The sequence below is a fragment of the Nematolebias whitei genome, chromosome 6 (assembly GCF_014905685.2).
Source record: "Nematolebias whitei isolate Nwh7 chromosome 6, NemWhi1, whole genome shotgun sequence".
Lineage (NCBI taxonomy): Eukaryota > Metazoa > Chordata > Actinopteri > Cyprinodontiformes > Rivulidae > Nematolebias > Nematolebias whitei.
Window position 1 is genome coordinate 11,714,005 of NC_056503.1, and position 19,199 is coordinate 11,733,203.

Below are 19,199 nucleotides of genomic sequence, written 5' to 3' on the forward strand. Positions count from 1 at the left end.
TGGGACTGATACGGCGTGATGTCACGACTCTTATTGGTTGCGATGGTGGCGCCAAGCCAGCAAATACCGTCAGGCAAGCACCAGCTAAATCTGTCATTAATCGGATTGTCCTGAAACGAATGTCTCTGCTTTGTGAAATTTCTTACCTTTTTAATTCAAAAACGTTTCTGCAGAACGTTTGATCGAGTTAGACGCAGTGATTTGTTTAAGCGTAGTCACAGGAGCGAGGATGATTTGGGAGGACAGAACTTTAGATGCACCATCAATCACAAACATAAACAAGACATTAATACAGCTTTTGTGTGCGTCTTTTAGACAGTTAGAGGTATTTCATCTAAAAATGACAGACATATGATTAAAGACCCAATCAGGCTAAAAAGAAGCAACCATGAATTCCTGCGAGCTGAATGAAGGAGCTCACAAAACAAAAGCAGACAGGAATAACTGAATATGTTAGTAAATCACAAGGTGTGAGTGAGTGCACCAACGTGTATGCTTACATCTAATATTCACGTAAAGCACACGCACGGTTACTGGGGTTGCTGATACCCCAAGGGCACGTTCTGTGCGAGGGGTCACAGTTCAACGAGGCCTAGCTTGTTTAAAAGCGACTCTGCTGGAAACAGAGTGGGATGCTCTGCCCTCAGGGTGTGCATGTGTGCGTGCTGGTGGAGCGGAGTCAACGACAGGTGCGAGTCTAATGGGGGCAGGGTAACATGTAACGCAGTTGAGACGAGTTTTTGTAAGTAGTTTTTAATAAATTGCTTGTTGCACTGATAAAGATATGAACAAAATGCATAAAATCTTTACACGATGCATCAAAGGCCCGACCTCCCAGCTGCAGCTAGACTATAACCAGCTCCCATGTGACCACATAAAAACAATGTTACAATAACTGTAAGTGTCCGTTAACAGACAACCCGTAAAATAATTGTTGAGGGCAACGCTGTCTTTGGCTCAAAAAGCAGAACGACAGATTCAAGTCAAGTCACATTCATTTATAAAGCACATTTAAAACAGCAGCTGTTACCGAACTGCTTAACAATAAGATCAAGGAGGTAAATAAAAACAACAAGATGTAATTAAAAGCATCAAAAATAAAAACGTAAAAACAATGAGAATCAAGGAAATACTAGGTAGAGGGCGGCTGTGGCTGAGTGGTTGGAGCAGTCGCCCTCCAACGCAGGAGTTGGGGGTTTGATTCCACCAGCAGTCAAATGCTGAAGTGTCCCTGGGCAAAACACTGAACCCCTCATTGCCTCTGATGTGTGTCCCATCAGTGTTTGAATGTGATAAAGCTCTGATTATTCTTTGTAGAGATCTAGTAGAGTGCTGTATGAATGGGTAATAATAATAATAATAATAATAATAATAATAATAATATGTAGTGTCATCATTGCTTGTTTCTAGGCCTGTCACGATAACAAATTTTGTTGGGCTATTAATTGTCTCAGAAATTATTGCAATAAACGATAATATTGTTTGAAATCTGACAATAATTAGTAATTTTTGTCAGATTTAAGAAGAAATGTTGGTTAATCTATTTTGTGTGTAGTACATTTTTTTACCACTGGATGGCAGTATAAGACTGTTTGAACCAAAGGATGGTTAGTGAGGGAGCGAGCAGCGTGCTTCTAAGAAAAATGGGAGGGAGGCCCCTTGACGTGACATGGGCTGTCTCTCTTTCCTTTTTTTGGTTCTCCAAATGGCGGACGCTCGGTGTGGTTTGAGCTCTTTAGCATAGCATTTGTCACACAAAGCTTTTAATAAAAAAATCAGTAAACCAGTTCTCAGCTTCTTTTTGCAGAGAAAAACTTTTTACACGAAGGCACGGGTTTCAACCGTGAATTCCAGAGCTTTGACAAGACGGAGGTTTTTTCCCCGAGGTTGACTTGTTAGCTTAGTTTGTAGCTTAGCCTCCCAGCTTAGCTGCTTTTAACGATCAAAAAACGTGATTTTGGACAGTTAAAATGGATTTTAAAAAAAAAGAGAAAAAAGAGAAAGGGAGGGGTCAGTGAAGAGCACAGGAGTTGATCTTTTTGTCATCCAGTGTCTTCAGTAGAAAGAGAGAGACACAAAGAAATGATAAAGCCGATAAATGAAAATGAGGTTGACAATTTTCATTTAGCATGCAATGAACTGATTTATTGTTTATTGCGACAGGTCTATTTGTTCCCATACAATGGCGAAATTGGCTCTCTGAATTTAACTCATCCACCACCAGGTGGAGCAGTGAGCAGCTACTGAAAGCTGCCTGGGGAGCATTTGGGGACAGTTGTGCTGCTCAGAGACACCACAAGATGTGCAATGACTGGGGATCGAACCTGGGTCCCGAGTCGGCTGCCCTGCCTCTACCTCATCTCGGCTCCCTAAATGAGGACACAGATTGTGTTGTAAAGTGCTTTGAGTATCTTGATAAGATAGAAAAGCTCTATAAAAGTACAGTCCATTACTGTGTTAAACGTCAGTGAAACCAGGTGTGTTTATATGAGAGATTTAAAAACAGGAAGTGAAGTGGCCTGTCTAATGTTGGGGGGCAGATTGTTCCAGAGTTTAGGGCCCATGACTGAAAAAGCCTGATCTCCTCTGAGCTTCAGCCTGGTTGTTGTACAGTAGTCCCATGCAACTTCACGGTTCATTTTTTGCAGATTCGCTATATTGCAGTTTTTCAAAAAAAAGATTGGACCAGACACAATTGGTTGATTGATGGATGAGCCATGGGTTGTTTATTTAAAATAAATTATTTTAAATGATTTTGCACCAGGGCAGCACGGTGGCACAACTGGTAGAGCTGCTGCCTCTCAGCGAGCAGGTCCTTGGTTCAAACCCCGGTCCAGGGGCCTTCTGGGCGGAGTTTGCATGTTCTCTCCGTGCATGCGTGGGTTTTCTCCGGGTGCTCCGGTTTCCTCCCACAGACCAAAAACATGCATGTTAGGCTGAATGGTAACTCTAAATTGTCCCTAGGTGTGAGTGGGAGAGTGAATGGTTGTTTGTCTCGTTTGTCTCTATGTGGCCCTGTGATGGACTTGCGACCCGTCCAGGGTGTACCCCGCCCCTCGCACAGTGATTGCTGGACATGGGCACCAGCGACCCCTGTGACCCAAAATGGAATAAGCGGGTAAAGATAATGGATGGAAGGATGGATTTTGCACCATGTGTGTAGCCCATAAGTGCAGGGGAAGCTCCCTCCTGCAGCCTGTCATGATCTCTGCTCTGTGCCACACATATTTCTCCTGCCTCGGCTTGGTGAAGGTTAACCCTTTGCTGTCCAGATGCACCGAACGACTTTTGTCTTCCAACTTAAAACTCAAAGTACGTCACATCATAAAATCGTCATATTCACAAAATATAAAAGTGTTAAAAGTTATTTTTAATTATTTTAGAACGTCTATGTTCAGTTGTTTCAGTGTAATTGATCAAGAAGTACATTTCTGCTCCGTGCTGTAGAGCTGAAGCTGTGTGACATCCCTTTGATGTCCTGCTGCGCTTCTCTTCTCTACAATTTAAATACTGTAACATTTGAAATAAACAATGGATTGTTTATTTAAAATGTTACAGTATTTAAATTTAAATTGGGGGGAGGGGCAGGGTACGGAACCCCTGCGATAAACAAGGGACTACAAAACAAAAGCAGCTGATCAGATGATCTCAGCGCCCGAGAAGGAACATAAGGTAGTCCAGAGAGACATGAGGGTGCAAGGCCGTTAATGCACTTAAAGGTCAACAGGAGAATTTTAAATTGAATTCTGACACACACAGGGAGCCAGTGAAGGGAGGACAAAACTGGTGAAATATGCTCAAACCTACGTGTTCGTGTTAATAGCCGAGCTGCAGCATTTTGGATGAGCTGGAGATGTGAAAGGAACACCTGACTGACCCCAGCACAAAGCGAGGTACAGTAGTCCAGCCGGGTTGTAACGAATGCATGGACTACTTTTTTCAAGGATTCAGTCTGTAGAGTAAAATTAGGAAACTTGAATTAGGCTAAAGTTCGATTTAAAAATGATGCACTTGAAACTATTTGATGCGTTTTCCAGACGAAGTTTGAACACAGAACTTAATGGACAACTGAATGAACTCCTTGAAGGAATGTATAATGTTTTAGACTGAGATCATCTCTTATTGAAAAATGAAGATGGTGCAGTTTTGGTCAAACCTTGAAATTACCCATCTACAATCTCATGTGATGTGAAATGTCAAGCTCAGAGTATTTAATTATGAATGACTCTGAGCTCCTTTCACATTAACAGTTACATTTGCTACATATCTCTTAGAATTTACTCAGTTATTGTCATTTATGTGTTGGCTGATGTCAATAAGCTGTGGCAGCCATCTTGAAATGAACTGAACATAAATGTTATTGAGCTGTACATGGCCAGCTAAAAAATAATTTCAGAAAGTAAAAAAATAAATAAATTATAATAATAAGTGATAATTATTTTTAGCCCATGAAATGCTAAATGCATGTTCAACAATGTGCAATAGTTCTTTTCAGCCAAAAATAAATTTAAATTTAACACCTCCTAATTTGGTCATCCTTAAGTTGTAACAAGGAAAGTTCCTCACTATGTTTTGCTTTAACCTCACTTTATTAAAATTTCACTCCATTTATTTCACTGGTTTTGTCCTCTCTTCACTGGCTCCCTTCCTAAATATACAAGTTGTAGGGAGGCCCTAAAGTTTAAATAACTTCTTTTCTACAGAGTATATCTTAACTTCATGACCTTTTCCGTTATTCTAGAATCAAAACCTAAAGATGGATGAAATTAATCATATCAATTTCATAGCAATGATTTAACAATGTCACTGCATACACTTGAACAGAAAACGGCCTGCAGCAGGAAGCTTCCTGACTTCACTTCTTTAACAATCCTGACTGGTCCAGATTGAGGTCAGGTTGAATGGGATGATGTTTCTGGTTGAGTGACAACATACCGGCCTCCAGCAGCATGCGGACAGCGTGTGGATCATCAGCCAGTGTGGCGTAGTGAAGCGCGGTGCAGCCACGGAAACCGGCTCTGCTGCTGAGCCTGCTGCTGAACTCATCCTCCCTGGACACCAAGACTGTAAAAAAATAAAATACAATTAGGTGCAGAAACAAAACAGATCACAATTGTGTGAATTTTATTTTGATGATCCTGTAAAGGTTGACAGAGGAGGCAGAGATACATATCTATATATATTTTTTTGCCAGTGGAAAACCTAACAAGCAATTTAACTCCTGTAGGAGGGACTGGGGCTCTCCCTTGAATCCAGAGGAGCTTTCTTTCACATTTACTGTTTAGGCTTCAGCAACAGTGACTCCTTCAAAATCAACTTTTTCTTTTCAAACCTTTTGAAAAGCTCTTCATTTACCCAAATATGAGCTACAACGTCTAACACGATGAAAATAATCCAAGCTGGAGTGTTTCTTGCTCTGATCCTTAGTAATAGTGAAGTTACTTGATCATCCTCTCCTTACTTATTTTTCACAAGACGACTTGTCTTGTGCCACTTCTCCAATATCCATTTTTATTTTTTCTGTCTCCTTTCGCTCTTCTCTTGTCCATCAAAATCTTTCATCACCTGCACTCTCTTCCTCCCTCCTCTCTTTTTCCATTCCCATAAGTTTGTCTCATCTTCTTCCTGACCTCTCCTCTCCCTCCCTCAGCATCCCACCCTTTTCCTTCAAACCTTCCCTCCATCACTTCCTAAACATACACATCTTCATCCTACTTTTCCATCTTTAACATTCTTTTCATCCTTATTTTTTCAAATAAATCATTTTTTTACTTGCTTCATCAGTCTTTCATTTTTTCTCTCTGATAGCCTCTGCATTATCTGTGTGTGTGTGTGTGTGTGTGTGTGTGAGAGAAACACAGGGTGGGATAATCATAGCTAACCCAATAAAGCGTCGCATAGACCCCCCTAGCCCATCCATCAGTGTGCGTCTGGGAAACGCTTCCCCACGCTACGCCGGCCCCACGTGGACCCAAACCTGACAGCCATATAAATGTCTGCAATATACATATCCCATATAAATATGTCTGCAGAAACCCAACACAGACTGGAGGGGGGGGGATGGGCAAAGTGTCAGAGCATATGTGTATGTGCCATCACGCATGCATTCGTTTGTGTGATTGTGTCGCCCGACGGAAAAACAAATAAAAAATACATTAGTTGTCACAGAATATAAGAAATAAATAATACACAACATGTGCATAAATGTAAAATTTTTATGCAAATAATAACGCCTTCTAATATCAGCGAGTTAACGTGCGTAATAAACCAACCGCGCAGGCAAACGCAGCTGGGAAGTTTTTTCCCCACCTTCTAGTGAGTGGATGCCTTTTTCCCGGGAGGTGTCGTAAACGTTGTTGAAGTCATCCCCGGCGTTCGGGTCGGCACCAGCTTGGAGAAGAACCTTCACCACACTAGAAAGAAAAAAGAAAAAGGACGGGACGCGTTTAAACACGTAAGATTCTGCGCGGACGTTTGTCTCTCACAGATACATGGATTTAGAAACATGAGTTCAGCAGATTTTAAACACGCTCAATACTTTTGCCTTGCAGTAAAAGCTGGACTGGTTTCCTGCCACAGTTATTTTATTTTTACATTTCTGTTTTTACACTGGTATGAGGTAAAACTTTACAATTCAGTTCCTATAATTATATTGATAATGAATAGTTTATATTAATTTGGATGATTTTATGCATTACTCCAAATTACTTAGAATTAAAACTATTTATGTATTAAATTTTAAAATTAAATTTGCTCAGTCTTTTTTTTTTTTAGATGAAACACTTAACATCTCTAGGATGCTCTTTACATTTGACAACCACATTACTAGACACTTTCAGTACTAAATTTACTAAAACATGACAAAAAATTTTTAACACTGAAAAAAATGTTGCCGTCTCATGTTGCCCTGATTCACATTATTTCCATCTTCTTTCACACACTTTATTTCCACTTACATTTGTCTCAGTTTCAGTGTGTTATCTGTGTAACATTTTCTATTCTGTTATAAACTTATATTTTTCCTTAGTTCCACAATGTCTGTAAATATTGGAGGTAAAGATCTGAGGACCCCTGTTTTGTGAACACCAGGGGCGATTCTAGCATATGCCCTTTAGGGGTGCTTAGCCCCCAGTGCTTACAATGTCTCTTGGTTTGAACAATGTGGTGGCCATTGCTTCAGATGCATACATAATGTTGGGGGTGTGGGGTCTGGGGGGCCTCCCCCAGAAATTTTTTGAATAAAGTAGATGCCATTTTGCATTCTGGTGTATTTTAACGAGTTGTTAAACATCTACGTTTACCTACATTAGTAACCACTTTATTCAATAACTACTTTAGAGAGCACGGCACAACAAGAAGTAGCACTAAGCTAGCGGCATGCAATACAGACGCGCTAGCTAAGATGCTAAAAACGTAGTGCTCTGCTTTACATCACACAACCTAACACTTTGTACAAAAACCAGTTTAGTGTTAAATGATTTTGTTGCATTGAATCATAAATGCAATAAACAGAACCCAAACCCAGAACCCCCCCCCCCACACACACACACAAAAAAAATATATACATATATATATTTTTTAACTTTATTTTTCAGGGGTGCCGAGTTAAAATTATGGGGTGCTTGAGAACCCCCAAAAAGAGGCTAAAATTGCCACTAGTGAACACTAAATGAAATTTCATTAGACTAGTTTGTAACACAGTTGTGTTTAATGTCAAATTGCTCGTCTGTTCCATTTCCTAAAAACACAAGAAAGTAATTTAATACATTTAAATAATGCGTATACAATAAATAGGTATCCATCCAACAGCACTTTTCGTCTGCTGAAAAAAGATGAATGAATACTGGCGTTGGAACCATGAAGAGACTTTTTCTCACTTTTGAACGTAACTTTGACCTTCTCTTGCATCGCTGCAGTTTGAAAACAGACAAATGCAAATGTCCAGTTCCTCGACCGACACTGACATTTTCACCTGATTTCCTTCCATCTTGTTCTGTCCCGTTATGGTGGATACACTACAATGGGCTCTTCCCTTTTTCTCCCCCTTCAGTCCACATTCGTCTGTCTTAACACATATGTACACATTGAAGGGGCAAGGGTCGGACCCATTTCCGGCACTGTCGGTGGGGGGGTCCGGGTGTATGTGTGCTGCCCTTCATTGGAGCGTACCCCCTTATAAAGCAAATACAAACCACCTCGGCAACACCACTCACTGTGACCCAGCGGATATTTCAGGTGCCGTCTCTCTGCAGAACCACACTGTTGTGTTTGCCACCGTGAACGTGAGCATTGGCTTTGACACTGAGACACAGACACACAGAAACAGAGTGTGCAGACTGCAAGGGGCTGGCCGAAACATGAACCCTGCCTGCCGCTGCTGCTTCCATTAAACCTGTGACCGAGTAATGCAACCTGCGAGGGAGAGAGGAATCATTCTGCAGTGAATTGTTGTACAAATGGCCTGAAAGGGTTTAAATGTAGTTACATCATTATTCATGGAAGGATGAGAAGAACTAGTTTTTTTTAAGTAACTACGCTTGAAAATGAAATAGATTACAGGCTATGTAAAAACTAAGCTCTTATTTAAAGAGCGCTGACCACACAATATGAAGATCTGTCATTTCATACACACACAAAAAAATATATACAATGCCTGATGATACTGATTAGAACAAGACAGCACATGTAAAAATAATACATAGAATTTAGGACATTTTTTCACAAAAGAATAATATACTAATAGTTATCAAATTGCCTGTTAGATAAAACACCTAGCAAATAATTATTAAAATATTTGCAACTTGAAATTTTTATATAAATACTACAATACTATAATTGGAGATTAATTTTATTATCATCACCTATTGCCAAAGGTGAAAGGGTAAAAATAAAATTATTAAATTTAAAAGAAATATTAAAATAATGTTTTTGCATGTGTTCCTATGTGTTCATCTGCATCGTTAGTAAAATATCTCCTGACTGACCAGCCTTTACTGAAGCTCTCAAAAAATAATAATTGGCTAGAACGCCATCCCTACTCTAGAAAATGATTTTAATTTAAAACTCTGGCATCAAAAAGCCATGGGGGATATGCATTCTTAAAATAATTTTTAAAAAGCCTTCAATCTGTACTATGTTCTGCATTTGTTCCTGTATTATTATACCCTATAGTATTTATAATTAATAAACAAATAAATTTTAAATTATCTGTCTAACTCAACATTACAATTACATAATATAATTTAAGGCTTGGACAAGCCAGAGTAAGGAAATTAGAAAAAATGTAGACTATCAATTAGTTCTGATATAAACATATGCTGAGGCATTTGAATAGTGAATGTTTGTAGTTTTCGAGATGAGTGTTTTTCTGGACTGGAACTAAGCAGGGAATGAGTGAATCTTAACATTTTGGTGCAAGATATTAAAGTGGATACGAGTTATATGTATAAGAGAGGTAGGTTTTTATTTTTGCTGGTCCGAGGCAGCACAGAGTGATGGATCCTAGCAAGTGGGGGGAGCAATAGCGCTGATCGGGGTTACTAAAAATAGCTCCCTACGAAATACGTGACGTCAGCGAGTACCCAGATGTCCAGCAAGCACAATGCAATACAGCGCTGTAGCTGTGGTTCATGCTGATTTAAAAAAGAAATTTTAAAAAAGCAGAAGAAAAATGATTTAAAGCTTTGTTGCTACAAGACTTGCAATAGTGACAGACGATATGCTGACAAGCCTCAAAAGCAAAGTACACGGTTCATGCCGTTTCCAAAGCCGATTACTCGGAGAGAAATGTGATCATTAGGTTGGACTCTGTGGCTGAGTTGGCTTCAACTGGACAAATGTAAAGAGGAGAACTTTCATCAGTTTGAAACACTTCATTGAAGGGATCGGCCCGACGGAGGAGCCCCCTGATCCCATACGAGCGACTGCAGTCCCTGAACAGGTATGTCCATCCATCCATTATGTTTTATCCGTTTGTTTTCCATTCGTGTCAGAAACTAACAGAACTGAACGTCTTTTTCAACCCGCCTGTACTAATTTGTCCTTTTAGACGCTTAATTCAGCCCCTGATTAAAACGTTTTCACTTTTGGAAAACAGAGTAAAATAACTGATTGCTAACAACTAATGGCTAACACCAGCTAACAAAGAAAAATAAAAGAAGCAGCTGGCAAAATCGTTCTTCATCCTGCCCCCGAAAACCTATGCAATACATGGTGAATCAATGGCATGCATCCTACGTGAAATATTATGTCTGTGCTCTTTTTTATCGAGGCAGAAGAGCAGGAATCAACATGAAAACACCAGGATCGCCACACGTGCTTTATTAATTCGACCTGGTTGCCAGACACTACAGTCCCTTGTATTGTACCCAGCACTTCAGCTGTGCATTGCGTATCCTTCAATATATTCCAAGTCGACTTTGGCCAGGGGAACGTCACCTTCATTTAAGTTTATGTGGACAAAAGTATTGGAGGTAGCCATTATGCAAGATGCCTGCTGTATTGTTTGCCCAACATCTGGGACTTTGGGGATTCCCCGCAATTCTTGTGACGTCATCTCTGATCAACGCCATTTTACCCGTGACCAGGTGCTATGGCAGAGCCAGATGGTGGCCACTGGTGGTCTTGGCCAACATATATTAATTTTTAGCCACCCCACAGGCCACCTCAATCATCTCAGGAAACTATACTTTTAGGCAATATAAAAACTATAAATGGTAAATGGACTGTACTTATACAGCGCCTTTCTATCTTATGTCAAGATACTCAAAGCGCTTTACACTACAATCAGTGCCTCATTTACCCATTCATACAGCACTCTACTAGATCTCTACAAAGCTAATTGAACAAATCATTCAAATGAGACTAATCAGTGTTTTAGATCACATTCATACACCGATGGGACACACATCAGAGGCTATGAGGGGTTCAGTGTCTTGCCCAGTGACATTTCAGCATGTAACTGCTGGTGGATTCGAACCCCCAACTCTCGCATTGGAGGACGACTGCTCTAACCATTCAGCCACAGTCGTCCCACTAGAAACTAGAAAGCATAGTTTGCTCTAATGATTGGAGTGACTGATTTACACATATTTTTGGTGGCACCAACCTTGGATTTGGACATGGCAACTCAATTTTTGAGAAGAAAATGTCTTACACCTAAATGCAGCCGCATACTAAAACAGAAGTTGGTACTTCACTTGTTTTCTAAGTTTATCAAGCTCACAAGTCAGATGGACGGACAGACCAAGAGAGGGTATTTCCATTTCCCCTCTTTACTCCGCGACAGGACAACAAAATCTGGTAACATAAAACGGTATGACAAAAATTTAGGCTTGGGTTTCCTCTTTATTTCCTCATCTCTTCATCCACAAAATAAATCAGATCTGCAGTAGTTTAGATAGTGGACATCATCATCAAAGAAAATGATGTGCAATCCTGTGGGAGACGGGGGCTGAGAACATTTTGGGCAGGTCTTCGTATGTGACCTTGCTGAGGGGTTATAAAAGGACTATCGGGAGGTCCCCTTTTGTTACTGTATCACTGTGGGGGTAGGTTGGTGGGGGGCATGACCTACAGAGGGCTCTCCTCTCACCCTTGCAAGCACTTCTACAAACATGTCAGTGCATCCTGTGAGACGCAGACACACAAACTCAAACTAAGTTTGGTCACACGAGGATGGGCAGGACTGTGTGAAGAGACGAGATGGTCTGAAAAGACTTAATGACATAAGGAAGGTAAACACTGGGAAATAAGAGGGGGGGGGGACTCCAGAGAGAAGGAGAAGGTGATGAAAAGAGGAAAACAATGTTAAAAAGATAAAAGAGACAGAGATTTAATTATGTAGGACAGTACTAAAACTAACGAGCTTTTGAAAACAGTTTATAGTTTTACTAATCAACTGGTGATCAAGTGGTTAACTTTATTTAGGATATTCAGGAGAGCTACAGCAGTAATCTGAGGTCAAACTGAAGGCTCGTTAATTTCAAATGACAGGAAAAAAGGGATAATTATGGAAATTTAGACAAAACATTCAAAGTGGAAAACAACATTATTTGCAGGCATTCTTTTAATCCTCCATGTCCAAGTTGCCTATTTTACACTCTTAAACAGTTTAGGCACAATCACTATATTAAAGAAAAGGCTGTATTTGACTGAACTGCTGGATTCTTGTTTTGTTTCCCCCCAGACTTTTTTCCTTGGTCCTCAAATGCAAAATTATTCATTCGGTGGTCGATAGTGCCGCCCATTTCAAGACGAATGTCCCAAGTTCATGCCCAGCTGCATCCCAACTAGAGCGAAGAAGAGTTAGCATCTTGCTAAAGAGTCAAGGACTTTTCATCAGCAGAAGTCTGTGAACGTTCAGTTCTAACATACCGGGCCCATTTCACTGTTCTGATTTCATATTGAACAGCTGTGGTCTCTCAACGTTCAGTGTGTTTCATGATCTACAGCTGGTAGCTCTAACCACCGTGTTCTTCCTGAGTTTTGGTTTCCAATCCGGTCCAGCAGGGGAGACAGGAAGCAGACACTTCTGTCTTTCTTGTTTTATAATAGACACCTGAGCTGAACTGACCATCCATGTCTCCGACCACCTGGCCTAGATGCTGGAGCTCACTTGACCCCATCTCACCTGCTACACACCTGGGGTCAGATAAAAGACAGGAATACTTTCTTCATACTTGTTTTTTTCTCTCTCTCACTGTAATTAAAAATAGAAAACAGCTAACAGGTAAAACCAGAGATGTCATGTCAGCCTGTCTATTCAACTTTCTTAAATGAATTTCTCTATGTAGTCAGGTTAAAATTCCCTTGTACCTTTGTAGAAGACTAATTTAATTTTGTAAATTAAAAAAAAAATCAAGTATTTTAATTCATAAAGCTAAAAATTACATAATAAAATTACAATAGTGGGTAAAATAAGATTTGAAAGACTTGTTTAAATCCTAAAGGAAAATGTCATTATACCTGTGACAGTAATGTGTAATATAACTAGAGTTCTTATGTGCATGACTGATGCATTATGGGTTATATTCAATATGATAGAAGACAGAGAGCACACAGTTCCCTACTGATTATCTGCAAGTGGTTCAAGAAGCATAGCTACATGTCTTAGTGCTTTTTTATCTTCCTACACAAAACGCAAAACAAAATTCCTTATAAAATTAATTTTATAATAAACATGTTCCGTATATGCAAACAGATCATCTCACTGACTAGACCATCCAATCATGACCATTTTTCACCAGATAATCTCACTTCACATCATATTCCATTTCAAAGAAACTTTTCCCCAAAGAAGGCACTCATTCCTCCACCTTCCCCTTATCTCTACCCCACTCCCACCCATCGGGTCACTTGGTCGGCAGGTTGGATGGACAACAGACGTTACACTTGACTGAGTGCTCATTGTGCACGTGAAAGCAGCGAGGGAGGGATGGAGGGAGGAAAAAGACCGATGGAGATGGGTATTGTGCATTAGAGAGTGTAAACAGAGGTCCAGGCCATACACCTCCCCGATTTAACCTTACATCAAAGCCACGCAAACACACGCCCCCTCCCCGACGTCTTACCCTTAATTCTTACAAACACACACCCCTGAGCTCCACCCTGACTCTCTTGCACAGCCACACCCCAGCCCCTGGATACAAGAGCCTCCTTCAGGCTACACCAACTTTAACTGGGTGGTGAAATCCTTCACCTACAAAGTTACAAATAGCATTTCTCATCCAGGAAAATATAAAAATACTGAGTGAGGAGATGCATAACTCAAGAATGAGATCCAAACTGACATTCTAGCTACAGGCTAGACCTTGTTCATGAGTAATGTTCCCGGTGTTTTCACTTACTGGCTGCAAATAAAGTTGTGCGCAGCTGAGTAATAGGCAGTTGGCCTGTAAGATATTTGGTATAACCTCCCCTCGTTTGCTCACTTGTGTATTTGTGTGTGAACGCGTGTGTGTGTGCGCAGATATGAGTGATGTGTGTGGACCCATGTTCTGTCTTCCCTGCAGCAGTGACGGCTCATTGGGGGGTTGGAAGACGGGATTAAACACAGAGGAGTGTCTGTCTCGCTGAGTTATAGCACTCATAACACAAACACACACAAAGACAGTGCAGGCAAACACAGACAATGGGCAGAGACGCCAAAACACATACAATTAAATTTGTATCCAAAAGTCACTTGACGTGCAGAAAAACATGCCATGAAACACAATGTGACACGTATGACTGCGACTACCAGCCAGCTCCCAGCATGTAAAGTTAAAGCATCGCGTGGCCAATAAAGAAGATTTTAAGTGTTTCGTGGGTGCAGCCTTCATTATCTCTGCTGTTCAACACAGAAATGCATTTCTTTACAAATGTGGAGCCATTTAAGGGGAAAAACAGGCTTTCCAAAGATATAAGATTAATTGACAAGAAAAATTGCTACAACACTGACATAATCTACCAAACATTTTTTTTTAACTTTTTGCGCCATGTTTAAATAACTGCATACACTTCTGAGACTATGTTACAGAAGGGGGAAAAGAAATCCCAACAAAATCATTTATCCATGAAAAAAAAAACCTGAAAAACTGCAGAAAATCATAAGAACTAATTAAAACTATTAATGTTTAGATTATTTTCAAAAATGTTAATTTATAAATATTAATAACTAGAAATCACACAGAATACATTTGAAAATGGACAAAGAAAATGTTTAAATCCTTCAATCCTTAAATAGTAAACCTTTGTCATTTAAAAGACGGTCCTTTTCAGCTATTTTTATATTCAGAGGGCTGAATAATGCTTTTCCCTCATGGAGAGCCTTTAACAAAAAAAGTGACCACACAGTCCTGATGAAGGAAAAAAAAAAAGCTTAGTAAATTGGATTTGGCCCAGCCTTAACCTCGGCCCCCTTCGTGTTGTGTGTGTTCTGTGGGCCAGGAGGCTAATTTAATTTGTTGGACAGAGAGACGGGGGTCCGGGTAAATGCCGTCTGTCAGTCTGAAAGTTGCGCTTCTGAGGAGGTACTGTAAGAACTACAGCTGGAACATGGATGACATCTGCTCGCAGGCTAACCAACACCGACAGCTGTGCAACACCAAACCACTACATCACTGTGTCATTTGTTAACGGAAGGGGAGCGTGTCAGAAGTTTAAAGACGGCTCGTTGTGGTGGTCTGGCTGGAAGAAACTATCACAGACCTGTGCTGACGGTTCATCGCTGCCACCATGAGTGCGGTCCAACCGAGACGGTGACGGTGATTTGGATCCACACCTTCTTTTATCAGCCTGAAGGGAAAAGACATGGAAAACTGCGTCATGTTTACCACAGACACCAGCACAGTTCTGACATGAGAAAACATAGTACTTGTAGCATTTCACGTTTTAACACACACTAATGATATATGAAAATTGTTTTAGGTCTTTGAAGATAAGAAAAACATAAAAGTGAGAAATATGGCACATCGGTCGCTTGTGTGTTTTATTAAAGTCACATGAAGCAAACCAGCACCGAATGGTTTACGAGAACCTCTTGCGCTCGGTCTTTAACTGGTTAATGTATGTGAGCAACCCAGGTGTGTGTTTTCAGCCTCGGGGTCTAACATCAGGTGCTGGAGTGGCACTGCGCCTGTAAGTGAGTGTGTAAGGAATCCTTCTGTCCCCTCTTGTGCCGAGCGGGCACAGGCAGTGTTTACAGTCAACACGGTGGCCCCTGGCTGGTCGGCCATTCTCTCCAGCTCTGTTTCCACTGCCTGTTCTGCATCATGTACCCGGGTAGGGATGGCTCACCGTTACAGCTACAGACCAGCTGTTTCAGCTCAGTCGAAACACAAAACGCTCGCAAGTTAACAAAAGAAAGAAAGGACAGCGCGGGAGGCTAACGCATTAAAGGAGAACAGGATGATACTGGAGAATAATTGGGAATAAAAGGTATGAATGGATAATAGTATTCTTATTTTTAGTAATACAAATGTTTTATTGATGCAACAAAGAATAAAAAAGATGGGATGTTTACTGCTCTAAAATATTTTTTAATATTAGAATTACTGACATCTATAGCTTCAAAGGAAACTCACAAAATCAGATGTTTGTTTTACTCCAGAAATAAATATGATTTCAAGACCAAAAAAAAAGATTTTAAACCCAAACTTTGCACCCAAGTTCTCCAGTTCTCACAGCTGAGGAGCCGTGTTGCTTGTTATATCCTACATTTTTTGTTCAGACCTGTCCATAAAAACAACAACAACAACAACAACAACAACAACAACAACAAAGCAAATAATTTCACACAGTCCTGAACAAATCTTGAGTTACTTCACATTTCTTCTTGTTTTGGCAAAAAAGAAACAGACTATGTTGTGGTTTTTAAAGTAGACTTCAATTCAGTTCAGTTTATTTCTATAGCACCAAGTCACAACAGAAGTCGTCTCATGGCACTGAACAGAAACATTTATATATAAAAATAATAATTTAACTTTATTTATTATTATCTGAGGAGCAGACTGCTTTGAGTTAAATCCATCACAGAACTCTCATCTTGAGCAAACATGAAGGCGACAGTGGAAAGGAAAAACTCCCTCATGAGGAAGAAACCTTTAGCAGAACCAGACTCAGGACAAGCGACCATCTGCTTCAACCAGCTGGGTTTGAGAGGAACAGATACACAATGGCAGGTCAAGAATCACGTGTTAAGATAGAAATATCAAATGAAAACTATTCAATTTTAACAATTAATTTAAGGACATGAGGTCAGTTTGTCCTCCAGTAGTCTAAGTCTATAGCAGCATAACAAGTCAACCCTAACTATAGGATTTATCAAAAAGGAAAGTCTTAATCCCAGTCTTAAAACTGGACAATGTGTCAGCCTCATGGACAGAAACTGGAAGTTGGTTACACAAGAGAGGAGCCTGATAACTGGAAGATCTTCCTCCCATTCTGCTTTTGGAAACTCAGGGAACAACGAATAAACCTGCAGTCTGAGATCAAAGTGCTCTGTTAGGAAAATATGGAACAATAAGATTTGTAATATAAGATGGAGCTAGGTTGTTGAGGGCTTTGTAGGTTAGAAGTAAAATGTTGAATTCAATTCTGGATTTGACAGGGAGCCAGTGGAGAGAAGCTAAAACTGGAGAGATATGATCTCTCCCACTAACTCCAGTTAAGACTCTGGCAGCAGCATTTTGGATCAACTGAGGACGTTTTAAATAAATATTTGGACACCCAGATAATAAACCATTGTGTTAGTCCAGTCTAGACGTGATAAATGCATGAACCAGTTTTTCTGCATCATTGTTAGATAAGATAAAACATTTTAGTGATATTACACAGGTGGAAGAAGACAGTTCTTGTAACATTTTTAATGTGGGTGATAAAAGACATGTCCTGATCAAAAATAACACCAAGCTGTTTAACATTAGAGCTGGAGGACAGATTAATGTCATCTAAGGAGAGAGAAAGACTGAAAAATTCATTCCTAAGGTGCTCAGGTCCAAAAACCAAAACCTCAGTCTTGTCTGTGTTCAACAGGAGAAAATTAAGGGTCATCCAGGTTTTTATGTCTTTAAGACATGCTTGTAGTCTAAGTAGCTGATTGGATTCATTGAGAGTTCTCCATGTTTTCTGAAAGGCTTTTAATATTTTCCCTTTCTTCTTTAGATTTTGATGCTTTTCACTTGTTTTGATTCAACTGACCGCTTTCTTAAGAATGATTTTTTTTATTAAACCATTTAAACTTTTAATTACTGAGGCATAAACAGGCTTCTAAACTCAAGAGATGACCAGCGTTTTGTTGACAAGTAGAAAGGTGTTCAATACCTTGTTACAGCAGCATGTCACAAAGATGAAGTTTGTTCTTACTTCATTATCTGAAGTTTTAAACAATATCAATGACAGAGAAAACAAGCAGCAACAAAGTCATTCACAAAGACCTGAAAACTGTGCACACAGTTATGATCAGCTGAAGGATGATGCTCCTCTCAGGTCTTGTGTCAAGTCTTTGTAGGATTCGTTTCCATCTCTTAAAGACAGGGACGTCTCAAGCCAATCACAAGTATTAGATCAGAGCAGAGATAAGGAATGTTTCATTGATTGCTGCTGATCCTTGTTGCCGACTTTTTACCTCTGGTTTAAAACAGCTGTGCCACAACACAGCTGCCTCACAGCAGCTGTTGTGATGTAATGTTCAAGGTTCTTTGTCATTCGTATCACATGTGGTACATGAGGTGGAATGAAGTTGTATACCCAAGGTCCCACTTACACCTTAAAAAAGCCCCAAAAAATGAATATAAAGTATAAAAAGAAAACGCATAAACACAAATGTGCCGACACGTCTGAACTATGGAAGCACAAAGTGAGAGCAGTTTAGTTGCAGCAGCTGCATTTCAGGTATTTCTGGTGGTGGTTGCAAAACAGGTGCATCTCAAAAAATAAGAATATTATGAAAAAGTTCAAATTTTTATATCAGTCATTTCAGAAAGTGAAATTCATCACACACACAGTGAAATGTTTCAAGCCTTTACTTCTTGTAATGCTGATGATTATGTCTTACAAATAGTGAAAAATCAAAACTCAGAGTCTCAGAAAATGTGAATATATTGAAAAGGTTTAATATTGTAAACTCCTGGTGTCACACTTTAATCAGCTGATTAACTCCTACACATTTTATCATTCAACCTTTATTTCTACAGGTTAATCCCACTGAGCCTCAGGGACTCATTTACAAGAGAGACCTGATTTTAACAAAGAATGATGACAACAGTGGACAATCATAAATAGCAAACAAAAAACTGTATTTAAAAAACAAAACAAGAGCTACAAATACCTCATTCTTCAAGTCAAGATGATTGTTTTTCTCATCATTTGTAAACCATAATAATCAAAACTACAATAAATAAAGGCTTGAAATGTTTCACTCTATGTGTGATGAATCTATGTGATATACGAGATTCACTTTTTGAAACGAGTGAGAAAATAGATTTTTTTCATGATGTATACTTATTTTTAGACGCACCTGTAGAACTACATTTGATAGCACCAACTTTATGAGACATTTAAAATCCCAACCCTTCGCTGAGTTCACCAAGTTCATCCAGCTACACAACACTTGGAGAAAATCTCTTAAAGCAGGGGTGTCCAATCCCCGTTCTTGAGGGCCACCATCTACATCTATCATGCCACTATAGGACATGTTTTATAAGGTTCTCTGCTCCAAC

The 19,199-nt window shown here is 39.8% G+C and overlaps 1 protein-coding gene across 1 annotated transcript in view; it reads right to left on the reverse strand.

Annotated features, from left to right (window-relative positions):
• The window catches only part of clpb (caseinolytic mitochondrial matrix peptidase chaperone subunit B), a 60,221-nt gene that overhangs the window by 36,482 nt on the left and 4,540 nt on the right, over positions 1–19,199 (reverse strand). The window contains exons 3-5 of the mRNA XM_037678036.1: positions 15,190–15,276; positions 6,310–6,413; positions 4,936–5,064 (exon numbers count right to left, since the gene is read on the reverse strand). Of these exons, the coding sequence (XP_037533964.1) occupies positions 4,936–5,064; positions 6,310–6,413; positions 15,190–15,276 (320 nt within the window). The remainder of the gene's footprint in view (positions 1–4,935; positions 5,065–6,309; positions 6,414–15,189; positions 15,277–19,199) is intronic.